General features: G+C 29.4%; 6 protein-coding genes across 7 annotated transcripts; 4 read left to right on the top strand and 2 right to left on the bottom strand.

Moving 5' to 3' along the window:
- Positions 1 to 150: 150 nt before the first annotated feature.
- On the bottom strand, positions 151 to 1,085 carry LOC113797246 (uncharacterized). The gene is made up of 2 exons (XM_027347600.2): positions 974 to 1,085; positions 151 to 900 (listed from the first exon to the last, which is right to left on the bottom strand). Exon 2 carries the CDS (start codon positions 764 to 766, stop codon positions 206 to 208), a length of 561 nt encoding a protein of 186 aa, XP_027203401.2. The 5' UTR covers positions 767 to 900; positions 974 to 1,085; the 3' UTR covers positions 151 to 205.
- Positions 1,086 to 1,639: 554 nt separating this feature from the next.
- On the bottom strand, positions 1,640 to 3,701 carry LOC113797242 (uncharacterized). 2 transcript variants are annotated; one of them, XM_027347596.2, is made up of 5 exons: positions 3,574 to 3,701; positions 3,292 to 3,406; positions 2,938 to 3,210; positions 2,781 to 2,879; positions 1,640 to 2,211 (listed from the first exon to the last, which is right to left on the bottom strand). In XM_027347596.2, exons 2-5 carry the CDS (start codon positions 3,388 to 3,390, stop codon positions 1,828 to 1,830), a joined length of 855 nt encoding a protein of 284 aa, XP_027203397.2. In that variant the 5' UTR covers positions 3,391 to 3,406; positions 3,574 to 3,701; the 3' UTR covers positions 1,640 to 1,827. The 2 variants fall into 2 exon arrangements, with proteins under 2 accessions (XP_027203397.2, XP_027203395.2); XM_027347594.2 differs by lacking the exon at positions 3,574 to 3,701 and having other exon boundaries at positions 3,292 to 3,562.
- A 969-nt stretch (positions 3,702 to 4,670) lies between these two features.
- Positions 4,671 to 6,219, top strand: LOC113797239 (gamma-aminobutyric acid receptor subunit gamma-4-like). Its single transcript, XM_027347592.2, has 3 exons — positions 4,671 to 4,889; positions 4,962 to 5,313; positions 5,369 to 6,219. The coding sequence occupies exons 1-3, from the start codon at positions 4,698 to 4,700 to the stop codon at positions 6,145 to 6,147; spliced, it is 1,323 nt and encodes a 440-aa protein (XP_027203393.2). The 5' UTR covers positions 4,671 to 4,697; the 3' UTR covers positions 6,148 to 6,219.
- Positions 6,220 to 6,379: 160 nt separating this feature from the next.
- Positions 6,380 to 7,801, top strand: LOC113797245 (pH-sensitive chloride channel 2-like). Its single transcript, XM_027347599.2, has 3 exons — positions 6,380 to 6,562; positions 6,615 to 6,948; positions 7,003 to 7,801. The coding sequence occupies exons 1-3, from the start codon at positions 6,524 to 6,526 to the stop codon at positions 7,752 to 7,754; spliced, it is 1,125 nt and encodes a 374-aa protein (XP_027203400.1). The 5' UTR covers positions 6,380 to 6,523; the 3' UTR covers positions 7,755 to 7,801.
- A 115-nt stretch (positions 7,802 to 7,916) lies between these two features.
- LOC113797244 (glycine receptor subunit alpha-2-like) lies at positions 7,917 to 9,401 on the top strand. Its single transcript, XM_027347598.2, has 4 exons — positions 7,917 to 8,103; positions 8,178 to 8,523; positions 8,583 to 9,082; positions 9,145 to 9,401. The coding sequence occupies exons 1-4, from the start codon at positions 7,954 to 7,956 to the stop codon at positions 9,379 to 9,381; spliced, it is 1,233 nt and encodes a 410-aa protein (XP_027203399.2). The 5' UTR covers positions 7,917 to 7,953; the 3' UTR covers positions 9,382 to 9,401.
- Positions 9,402 to 9,570: 169 nt separating this feature from the next.
- On the top strand, positions 9,571 to 11,191 carry LOC113797243 (glutamate-gated chloride channel-like). The gene is made up of 3 exons (XM_027347597.2): positions 9,571 to 9,857; positions 9,921 to 10,292; positions 10,350 to 11,191. Exons 1-3 carry the CDS (start codon positions 9,602 to 9,604, stop codon positions 11,114 to 11,116), a joined length of 1,395 nt encoding a protein of 464 aa, XP_027203398.2. The 5' UTR covers positions 9,571 to 9,601; the 3' UTR covers positions 11,117 to 11,191.
- Positions 11,192 to 11,278: the final 87 nt, after the last annotated feature.

The raw sequence follows: 11,278 nt of genomic DNA, 5'->3' as shown, positions 1-11,278 counted from the left end.
ATTCGTTTTGGATTTTTCCATTTTTTAGTTTGTAGTTCGTTTTTTCGTTTTTGTTTTCATCGTTTTTTTTAAAGGAAAAAATAAATTGGAAAAAAATTCAATTAAGTCAATTTTTGTTTTTAAAAAAATTTAATTCAAACATTGCTGCCATCTTTTGGTGTGATGTAAAAGCAAAATACTGGAATAAAATAAAATAAAAATATATTCATTTTCCACGATAACTGGATTTATTACGACTTTTCATCTGTGTTGTTTGATAATTTGAACCGGTAGTACCTCTATCGTATGAATTTGTTCCATAATCATCATCATTATTATTGACACGTCCATTACCGTAATTGTTGTTATTGTAACCACCAACACCTCTTCGATTACCATAAGAATTATCATTGGGATAATAATTATTATCATAATTGCCATTGTAAATTCCATTCGATGGATACATTCCGTTTCCATATCCATATCCGAAACTGTTAGTATTCGGATAACCACCATTCGGATAAATCGGCAAAAATCGTCTCATTCCAGTTGCCCATGGATAATAACCGCCAATACCATTACGTATTTGTGGATAATAACCGCCCGGATAAGGTGTATAACTATTATATGGCTGTTGTCTTGTTAGATAAGTATTGGCTGCAAGTAACGGCATAACCGATGCTAATGGTACACGAGCACCCAATGTCATCAATGTTTGTAGATGGACAAAAGCAATATAAAAATTTAGATAAAAAAGTTGACAGAAAATGATGATAATAAGCTTCATTTTTGGTAATGTTTTCAAAAATCAAATAATTTTCACATAATGATCATCAATATCGAAAAAAATATTCCAATAAGAATTTGAATCTATTTATATAGATGGATTGTTTGACCATTGCAGGTGAAATATTTTTGTTTCTGTCAACAACAACAATATTTACGTTATGGTTAAAACATCAACAACAACAATACTAATATTAATGATATTTACATTCGATACCAGGTGTGATACATAGTACATTGACAATGATCACCATAAAGAATTATATTCTGATAATAATAAAACAATGGAAATTTGTCAACACGAAAATAGGAGGGAAAACCAAAAATTTATCGAAAAATAAACAAATAACAAAATTGCTTTTGATTGATTATCATTTCGCATTTTTTTTCTTCGACACAAACAAACAAAAAATGTTCGTCGAGTCGTCCATCACTATCGATTGATCATCATCATTGATATCATCATTACGACCAACCTTTATTTTCCGGGGCCATTCAACCAATCTTTTCGGATGAAATAGATTTTGAAACTAAAAGGGGTTTATACCCGGATATGTTTGGTATTTTTTTCGGAATTTGAAAAAAATTATTACATTTCTAACGAATAACTTTCACATCAACAATCAACAGGGGAAAAAGAAAAAATTCACAAGAAAAACAATCCATTGTGTCCATTCAATTGTCATTTTTATTTTTTTGATGTTTTTTTTTTGTTTTCTGTCAAAAAAAATTGAAAATATTTATTTCATAAATATGATGTGTGTTTGGATGTGATAAATCAAAAAAATCATTATTGTGTTTTCTTGGTGGTCGTTTGTTGTCATAATAAAATCGTCATAAAGTCAGTAAAATGAATGAATAATGATGATGTTTATTGTGGTGATGGTTGTTGTTGTACTCGATTGTCCTTGGAGATGTTTGGGTGCAAACTTTTCAAATTATGAAACAATTTCATTTCTGTTGTTGTCACTTTTTTCAATTGTTTATGTTTTTCTTATGTGTGTGTTTGTGTTGTGTTAACGGTTACATCATCATACGGTTTTTTTCTGTTTGATTCAACTTTTAACAGGCACATTTACAAGCGCATTCTTTTTTCGGCAATTCAGCTTGACGTTTATTTCGATTAAGACTATTGATTGGTGATGGTGATTCATTATTTTTTATTGATTTTACTAAATCTTTACCATCATCTTTATCACTATTATCATTATCATTGATTTTATTCATTGGACGACCACTAATAATAATCAATTGACGCAGTGGTTTTGGTTGTGGTTCTGATTGATGTTCATCATTATCATCCGAAATTGATGGTCTTAAAATTGGATTTCCTTCTTTGGATAATTTTTGATCATCATCGCCATTATGACATGAAAATATTAATTTTTCACCAGTTAAATGTACTAAACGAGGATCGGTTGTAATATTACCAAACGGTGTCATTAACTGTAGGAAAAAAATAGAGAAAATTTGAAAATAATGAGAATGTAATGAGAGAAAAGGAAAAAAGTTTTAATTATTCAATCGATCCAATGATAAGGATCATTGATCACAACTCAACTAAACTTTTGACTGATGAATGATTGATTGATTGATGAATCAGACAAAGACAAAAGCATAGCCTAATGAAATGTTTTTTGTTGTTGTTGATCGATATAATTGGATTGTTGTTGATTAACAACTTTCAATCAAGGAGGAAATTTTGCTTTTTTGATTTTCACATTCTATCATATCACTACATTGTCATCAACAATCTACCTGAGAGTATTTTTCATCTGTTTTTATCCTTGTCATCATCATCATCAGTCGGATAGGATTTTGGAAAAGCAATAACACTATTCAGAGATCCGGTTTCTCTTGATTGACGACAAATTCATAAACAACGTACAATTTTGAAATAGTTATGGTTCAATAATTTTGTTGTTGGCTTTTGTTTTAAATAATTCATTAAAGATTGTTTTTCTTTTGTCTTCTAACCATGGTCATCAAAAGATTTATTTTACTTCACCACTTACCTTTTTCGGTTCTGATGCAATTATCTGATTAGCTGTTTTACGTTCAATCACACAATTTACATGACCTTTTTCATCGTCGCCCATTGCATTCATCATTTCCTATATATGCGAAAAAATGTAGATTTTTGTTTGAATTTTCAAAATAAAATCTACTTACACCTGCACGTGCACTCATTCTTAAACTAAGTGGAAATTGACGTCGTCCACCAGCGGCATATTCATCATCCGATTCAGATGTAGCCATCATTGGTTCAAAATATGGACCACCAACATTATTTGATTCTGCTGTTGTAAATTCTTGACATCGCAATGATGATTTGGATTGAATATAAACCGAAACCAATATAAATGATCCAATTATAACAGTCATAAATAACATTGTTCGTGCAATTAATCGTGCAATTATCATTGCTGTTGGTTCATATTGTCGCTAATTTTTTTCCAACGGGAAAAATACACGGTAAATTCAGGCCTTCAAATTGAATTAAATACACTCAATAGAGATACATACCGATATACCGCCAATCAATTCGGTACCACTCATACTACCTGTTTCCATTTCATTTCCACTTGTTGTTACTGTTGATACACCCATCAATTTGGATTCCATTCTAGCAATACCGTTACTTATTGAATTGGATAATTTCATTTCAAAGATAGAAAAATTTTATTAGCACAGTTCAAATTGAACAAAATTCACAGAAAAACAGTTTAAATAGTCGATACACACAATACTTGATGTCAATGATGACTTTATTGAAATTGAAATCAGAAAAAAAATAAAATATCAAACCTTATACCAAGTTGAAATGAATTTTTTTTCACCGACAATTTTGATTTGATATTTTTTCCAAACAAAAAGAGAATTTTCCAATGTTTTTTTCACTTTTCTCATTCAGGCCATTTTTTGAATGTCTAAATTCAAAATGAAAGTTGAAGAAAACTTTTCGAGAAGAAAGTTTTCAAGAAATAGAGAGAAAAAAGAGAATTTCTCACCCAATTAATTGTTTTTCTTTTCAACTTTCTTTTGTTTTTCATACAAAGGACAACAAATGAAACCGAAAGCCAATGAAAAAATTAAACGAAGCAAAAATAAAGAGTTGGTTTACTGATCCAGGCAACAGAGTAAGAAAAATCTAAATCATAATCATTTCATTTGGTGCGAATCAAATCATATATATCATTCAAATAAGAAATATTGGATAAGATGGCCTTGTAAATGTATAATAATAGCTTACATTATTATCATTTTAAATAAACCTTTTTTTTCTTCTTAAATTAATATAAAAAAATACTAAGATATCGAGGCCAAATGTGAGAGAAAAATAAAATGAAATGAATTGGACAAATCAATCATCAATGGTGGAAAGAAAAAGTTAGGTGAAATATATATATTTACATTCGAAGAAAAAGAAAAATTTCTTAAGAAAGAAAAAATAAATGAATATTACGTGCCGGAAATACACGTGATAGCTCAAGCGTAACACTACTTATTTTATTTTCGTTTCGTTTTGTTCGTTAGTAAGGAGAGAGATAAGAAAAACGCTTACATAGATTATTATTGTTGCCCAGCAGTTAGCGACAAAATAAAAAAAAAAAGTATATCAAAATATTCAGATTACAAGGACAATTTCTTAATCGATTTTGATTATTGTGGTCAAAATTTGTTTGGGTCAAGATTATTTAGTTTTTTTAGGTTTGAAAAGCAAGCAAAGCAGAAAAAATTGATTTCATCATCATCAAGCGAACGAACGAACTAAATTTAGAAGATTATTATGAATTAGGTTATGTAGAATGGATCATAATGATGATTATGATGACTAGGTCTATTTTTGAAAAATTAAATCATGTAATGATGATGATTACATTTTCAATTGTTGTCGTGTGTTTGGCTAGATTTCATTTCATCAAGCAAAAATGTATTTGAAATTAGTTTGTTTGATAATAATTGTTTCATCAAAATTATCACTAGTTTTGGGACAAAATTGGCTGATAGAATATCTATTACCAAAAGATTATGATCCTGATATACCACCAATAATTGATGGTGAATGTTATGTTAATTCAACTATTCGTATACATACATTTCGTATTGTGGATGAACAAGAAGTAAATTACTGAATTGATTTTTGATCCTATTTTTTAATCTAATTGATTTTTTCTAATTCATTTTTCATGAAGAGTATTCGTGCCGATCTTGATTTATGTCTTAAATGGCAAGATTATCGTCTACAACCGGTTGATATAAATAGTGATATGAATGTATCCCGATGGACCGTAAATCGTTTTGGTGGTCATTATGATAAAATTAAATTGACCGAAGTAGATCGTTTATGGTCACCGGGTGTTTATTTTCGTAATTCCAAATCAACACAAATAACACAAGCATTATTACCATTACAATATATGGAAATATGGCCCGATAGTAAAACTGTTCATATGTGCATCCGATTTCGTGTTTATACTGAGTGTTTATTAGAATTAAGTAATTTTCCATTCGATTCGAATCATTGTTATTTTGAATTGGAAAATTGTAAGTGTATTTTGGTTGAAGAATTTTTGATATTAACATTTTTCATATTTCACAGTGGAACGTTTACGATTACATATGGAATGGATACAAACACCGGATGGTAATTCACAGGTTCGTGTTATGCATCGATTTACTGGTTATTGTCAACCAATTGGCTTCAATACATTTCATCCGTTGCCAAAACATGCACATTTTCATCATTTAAATGAAGATCATCGTAAATCATTAGAAGAATCGAATGTATTCAATAATCAATCATGTGTTTATGGTGCAATGAAAATTGTTCGTCATATTAATTATTATATTATCCGCTATTATACAGGTACATTTCTTTGTATGTGTATCTGTTGTATTGGGCCATGGATTACCATTCTTGCCTACCCGGGTCGTACAATTTTATCGGCAACTGTATTATATGCTGTTATACGTGTTAGTCATACTGGTTATGATGAAGTACCGGCACGTGATGTTGTATCATTTTATTGGTGGTTTTGGTGTGTACAATTTTTTATCTATTTTTGTATAATGGAATATGCCCTGGCAATTGCTTGGTTTTATTTTGCACGTGAAAAAACTGAATTTCATAAACGTGGTTTGGATACACCTGACGGGCATTATTTTGGTAAAAATGGTTGGTATCGTTATGGTGGTCATTTAATGGATCGTTTTTTACATTGGGTATATGGTCCTATTGATTTTATGGCCAGTCCTATGCATCGTAATAAAGTAGATTATTTTGCCCGAATTTTTCTACCCAGTTTAATGATATTATGGGTAATGGTTTATCTAATTGCAACCGTATCACCTTGGGCAACTAAATATCGTTATTATTAAACGAAACAAAAAATTTGTACTAAATTTTTAAAAATATGAAATTTAAATTAAAATTTGAAAATATCATCATAATGATTTGCCTAAAATTATTTTAAAAATTCATTTTTCATCAAGGTCAAATAAAAAATGATATATATAAAAAACGACATAGATTTTCTGAATTATTCTAGTTTTTGAATTTTGAATTTGAAATAAAAACTTTGAACTAACCACGATGAATTATTGCCAAATATCAATTTTATCCATAATATTTGTAATAATTCAATTTTTCAATCAAATAAATGGTCAAAATTGGTTAATCAATGATATACTACCCGATGATTATGATCCAAATGTAGCACCATTAATTGATGGTTCAGTTACGATAAATGTATCGATGCGTGTTAATCAATTTGATGCCGGTGATAATCAATTGGTAATTATTGATTTTTGATTTTGCTTTAAACCATATATAATGTATTCAAAAGACATTAGAAACCGATCTAACAATGTGTCTGAAATGGTATGATCCAAGAATTCTGGATTTTAATCTAACCAGTGTTTCGGATATGATTCCCGATAAAGAATTAAAAAGTAATATCATCGTTTTAACCGATTATAATGGCCGTATATGGCTGCCACAAATATATTTTCGTAATGCAATCACTACACAAATTGTAAATAGTTTTCAAATTGTTGAAGTTTATTCACATGATAAAATATTTAATTGGTGTTCACGTATCGATATATCATTTATATGTCGATTTATTCTATCAAATTTTCCATTCGATGAACATTATTGTTATTTTAAATTACAAACACGTAAGTAAATTTGATTTTTTTCAATATTAAAAAAATTTCCATCATTTTTTCCAGTTGGAACATCAATACCATATGTACGATTACAATTATTAAAACCAATTGAATCACCTGGTCATAATAATCAATTTGTTGTACGTGAAAGTTTACTGGGTGAATGTAATCCTGAAAAAGAAGCCTTAAATCATTTTGATACAATATATCATAACCTAGTGAATCGTTGGAATGATGATAGCTGTATTTATGCTGGATTACGTATTGTTCGTCATGTTAATTATTATATTATCCGATATTATTTGCTAAGTTTTTTATTAGTTTGTATTGGTTTTATTGAATTTTGGTACCCGGTTGCACCTTATTCTGCTAATGGCCGAATGGTATTGACTGTCATCTGTTTGGTCAATATAATTGGTCTTAGCCGAGAATGTTATAGTGAAGTACCTTGTAAAGATGTTGCATCATTATATTGGTGGATGTGGGGTTGTCAATTTTTTGTCTATATGTGCCTGGTTGAATTTGCTTTTGCCTATTGTTGGTTTCATTATATAGCTGATAAAAAAAATGCCCGTGCAAAAGGCATTGAAAGTCCGGATGGTTATTATTTTGGTAAAGGTGGCTTTTATCGTCGTTGTGGTCAAGTAATGACCAATTTCCTGCGTATGGTTTATGGTAATATACCATTTCATGAAGATGAAGTTAATCGAAATAAAGTTGATTATACAGCTCGGGTTGTTTTTCCAGCAACATTGATATTTTTTACATTAATCTATATTGTTGCTACAATTCCAGCATGGGTGGCTAAATATTGAAAAACAAAACAAAAAATTTGTCCTATATTCATTTTTCTGTTTTTAAATTGATGACTTGTAAAAATTCATTTTGAAATAATTTAAATAAACACATTTAACATGCATCTTTTTAAACAAATTAAATTCAAACATTAACATCAACATGATGATGTTGAATATTTCGTTTGTATTATTTGCATTATTTTCACTAATAATTCCGATGGTAAAATCACAGAATTGGATACTGGATTATTTATTACCGCCGGATTATAATCGTGATGTAATGCCAATCAATAATGCTGATCAAAAATCTTTGCAAGTTAATGTTACACTTTATATTAATCTTTTTCGTGGAACTGATAATGAATTGGTAAATTTTTTTATCCGACTATTTCCACCTTATGGTTGTAAACTATTAACCCGTTTTTAAATATTTTCACACAGCATATCGATGCGGATCTATATCTTTGCCTAAAATGGTATGATTATCGATTATTAACGTTGCCGGAAGAAATTATACCACCACCAATAAATACAAGTGAACCAAGGAAAACATATGGAAAAATTCAGATTACCGATTATGAACGATTATGGATACCGAAAGTTTATTTTCGTAATGGTGTTCAATCCAATGTTATCAATAGTCTACGTGATTTACAATATGTTAGTATTTATCCGGAAAAACATCGTCTCAAATATTGTCAACGATCATCAACATTATTTATGTGTCATTTTATTACATCGAATTTGCCGTTTGATGAACAAAATTGTTATTTTGAAATTGAAAGTCGTAAGTTCAACAAAAATCAAAAAATTGATCTTTTCATTCAATAATCCAATCAAAAATAGTTGACATTTGGAATGATAATGTTACATTAAATATAACAAAATTTCGTATGCCCGATGGTAATGAACAATTTCGTGTTCGTGAACAAGTAACCGATTATTGTCAACCAAAAATACAAGATCCATTTAATCCAAATCTTGGATATAATCTTACACAAAATTCCTGTGTATTTGCCCGTGTACAATTAGTTCGTCATGTTGGTTATTATATAATGCGTTATTATACACCAACAGCATTATTAGTATTGATGAATTTTGTACAATTTTGGACGCCAACTGTATGTGCACCTGGTCGTGCTATATTTACCGGTGTTATCGAAATGACAATGAAAAGTGTTAGTATTACTGCATATGGTGAAACATCATCCCGGCATGTAACATCATTATTTTGGTGGCAATGGGGTTGTCAATTTTTTATATTTGTTTCGGAAATTGAATATGCAATGATATTTGGTTGGGCACATTTTGTTGTTGATAAACATCATGCACGGAAAAATAATTATGTACGTCTTAATAGAAATTCCAATGTTATTTTCATTTATTTTTTTTTTTTTGTTCAAAACAGACAAGTCCGGATGGCTATTATTTTGGCAAAAATAATTGGTATAAAAAATGCGGTGCAGCAATAACAAAATGTTTACATTTTATATTCGGCCCGATTGATTTTTTTGCCGATCCAGTTAATCGTAACAAAGTGGATTATTTTGCACGCGTTCTATTTCCGGCTACATTTTTCTTCTATATTTGTTTGTATGTTGTTGCTAGTTTTCCACCATGGGCATGGAAATATCGTATGCATTAAAATCCTATGCTGTTGTTCAAAAAAGGAAGAGAAAAAAATTGACCTCTTCTTCATTGAAATTCATCATCATCATTATTGATATGGAAATTAATTAATTAATATGCATTTGGAATGAAATGAATTGAATAAATTTTTTCAATAAAAAAATTGTCATCACTTTTATCAAATAAAAAATTTCACTTTTTGTTCAAATTATTCAATCATTGTCTATTTGCACACAATGATGATGATAAAGTGCTGCCTAAATTGTCGAACATTTTTGTTGTTGTTAATTTGTTTGCAATTTGTATCATTCATCAATGCCGATAATAATGATAATTCAGGTGATGATGATGATGATAAATTACAACCAATAACAATGCCATCGGTACCACCTGTTTATATTCGTGGACCATCATTAGATCAATATATTAATACAATATTACCAATCGATTATGATCGTCAAAAACGGCCATTAAATCCATATACAATCGATAGTGAGTATCGAATTTAAAAATATTTGATGAACGGTATTAATAAATTGATTACTTTGAATGTAGCAATAACCAATGTATCAATATCATTATTTGTTAATGAATTGAGAGGTGTTGGTGATGTACAACAAAACTATGAAATTGATGTTACACTTACACTTGAATGGTATGAACCAAGGATACTTGCCGATCAAATTGATCGTCAACTAACAATTAATGATGAATTTCTTATTCAAAAATTCTGGCTACCCGATTTATTCATTGTAAATGCACAATCCATATCGATAATTCATTCGGTGAATCCTATACAAAAATTAATTATTACCGAACGTGGACAAATATATTATGTACGACGATTAGATGCACAGCTACAATGTTCAATTAATTTGGAAAAATATCCACATGATCATAATTATTGTGATATACGTTTTTCTACCAGTAAGTTTTGTTAATTTTTTTACTGCTTTCAATTCATTCATTCATTTTGACCATCAGTATTACATAATACCAGCGAAATATTTATTTGGATAAAAGATTTTAATGTTTATCAGGATGAATATCCACATTTTCGTGTACGTGAATGGTATACATGGGATTCATGTGCATCATATAATTATCCAATACAGGAAAATCCATGCATTGTTGGAACAATAAAATTTGTTCGTCATCTTAGTTATTATGTAATACGTTATTATTTATTGGATTTTCTTGCTGTTTGGGTTAGTTTTTTAAGTTTTTGGATTCCGGTTAATATGTGGCCAGCAAGAATTGCTCTAACAGTTGTACCATTATTGAATCTAATTACACAAGATATATCGGTAAATAATGAAATACAATGTAATTATGTAACATCATTCCATTGGTGGATGATGTGGATACAGGGTATTGTTTGGGCCGATATAGCTGAATATGCAACAGCAATGGCATGGTCACATTTTATTGCTGATAAAAAAAATCATCATAAAAAATGGAAAGAACAACAGGATCAGATTGCAGCCGGTAATATTGCCACAATAACCAATCCATTAAAACCATATGTTGATGGTTATTATTTTGGTAATGATGGTTGGTATAAAAAATGTGGTGAATTTTTTGATAAAATGTTATTCTATTTTTATGGTGAAGTTGATTATCAACGTGATCCATATGTTCGTAATAAGATTGATTATTTAGCAAGAATTTTTTTCCCATTTTTGTTTACAATGTTTTGTATGATTTATTCATTAGCAACAGCCGCACCATGGGCTGGCAATTATGACTAGACAGAAAAAATGTTTTTTAATTTTTTTAAAAATTCAAATTCTGTTTTGCATAAATCAAATAAAATGATTGAAAATTTTTTGAGGTTTCAACACCATTTAGTGTTTCAGTCATTTGATTGTCAACGATAAAGATGACACGAAATTGTTCACTATTTTCGACGA

This window comes from Dermatophagoides pteronyssinus, unplaced genomic scaffold, assembly GCF_027571235.1.
Source record: "Dermatophagoides pteronyssinus isolate colony J.1.1.1.1 unplaced genomic scaffold, Derpt_VIB-CSIC_2022.12 sq0004, whole genome shotgun sequence".
Classification (NCBI taxonomy): domain Eukaryota; kingdom Metazoa; phylum Arthropoda; class Arachnida; order Sarcoptiformes; family Pyroglyphidae; genus Dermatophagoides; species Dermatophagoides pteronyssinus.
The sequence above is the reverse complement of the archived record's forward strand: the minus strand, read 5'-3'. Positions and strand labels throughout refer to the sequence as shown.

What these genes read in the sequence shown, in the direction of transcription:
- LOC113797246 (XM_027347600.2), bottom strand. Translation starts at nt 766, where the DNA reads ATGAAGCTTATTATCATCATTTTCTGTCAACTTTTTTATCTAAATTTT.
- LOC113797242 (XM_027347594.2), bottom strand. Translation starts at nt 3,429, where the DNA reads ATGAAATTATCCAATTCAATAAGTAACGGTATTGCTAGAATGGAATCC. An exon ending in GAATGAGTGCACGTGCAGGT is followed by an intron (nt 2,880 to 2,937) that starts GTAAGTAGATTT and finishes TCGCATATATAG; the next exon opens with GAAATGATGAATGCAATGGG. An exon ending in TTGCATCAGAACCGAAAAAG is followed by an intron (nt 2,212 to 2,780) that starts GTAAGTGGTGAA and finishes TTTTTCCTACAG; the next exon opens with TTAATGACACCGTTTGGTAA.
- LOC113797239 (XM_027347592.2), top strand. Translation starts at nt 4,698, where the DNA reads ATGTATTTGAAATTAGTTTGTTTGATAATAATTGTTTCATCAAAATTA. An exon ending in GTATTGTGGATGAACAAGAA is followed by an intron (nt 4,890 to 4,961) that starts GTAAATTACTGA and finishes TTTTTCATGAAG; the next exon opens with AGTATTCGTGCCGATCTTGA. An exon ending in TTATTTTGAATTGGAAAATT is followed by an intron (nt 5,314 to 5,368) that starts GTAAGTGTATTT and finishes CATATTTCACAG; the next exon opens with TGGAACGTTTACGATTACAT.
- LOC113797245 (XM_027347599.2), top strand. Translation starts at nt 6,524, where the DNA reads ATGCGTGTTAATCAATTTGATGCCGGTGATAATCAATTG. An exon ending in ATGCCGGTGATAATCAATTG is followed by an intron (nt 6,563 to 6,614) that starts GTAATTATTGAT and finishes TGTATTCAAAAG; the next exon opens with ACATTAGAAACCGATCTAAC. An exon ending in TTATTTTAAATTACAAACAC is followed by an intron (nt 6,949 to 7,002) that starts GTAAGTAAATTT and finishes CATTTTTTCCAG; the next exon opens with TTGGAACATCAATACCATAT.
- LOC113797244 (XM_027347598.2), top strand. Translation starts at nt 7,954, where the DNA reads ATGGTAAAATCACAGAATTGGATACTGGATTATTTATTACCGCCGGAT. An exon ending in GTGGAACTGATAATGAATTG is followed by an intron (nt 8,104 to 8,177) that starts GTAAATTTTTTT and finishes ATTTTCACACAG; the next exon opens with CATATCGATGCGGATCTATA. An exon ending in ATGCACGGAAAAATAATTAT is followed by an intron (nt 9,083 to 9,144) that starts GTACGTCTTAAT and finishes TGTTCAAAACAG; the next exon opens with ACAAGTCCGGATGGCTATTA.
- LOC113797243 (XM_027347597.2), top strand. Translation starts at nt 9,602, where the DNA reads ATGATGATGATAAAGTGCTGCCTAAATTGTCGAACATTTTTGTTGTTG. An exon ending in AAATCCATATACAATCGATA is followed by an intron (nt 9,858 to 9,920) that starts GTGAGTATCGAA and finishes CTTTGAATGTAG; the next exon opens with CAATAACCAATGTATCAATA. An exon ending in TGATATACGTTTTTCTACCA is followed by an intron (nt 10,293 to 10,349) that starts GTAAGTTTTGTT and finishes TTTGACCATCAG; the next exon opens with TATTACATAATACCAGCGAA.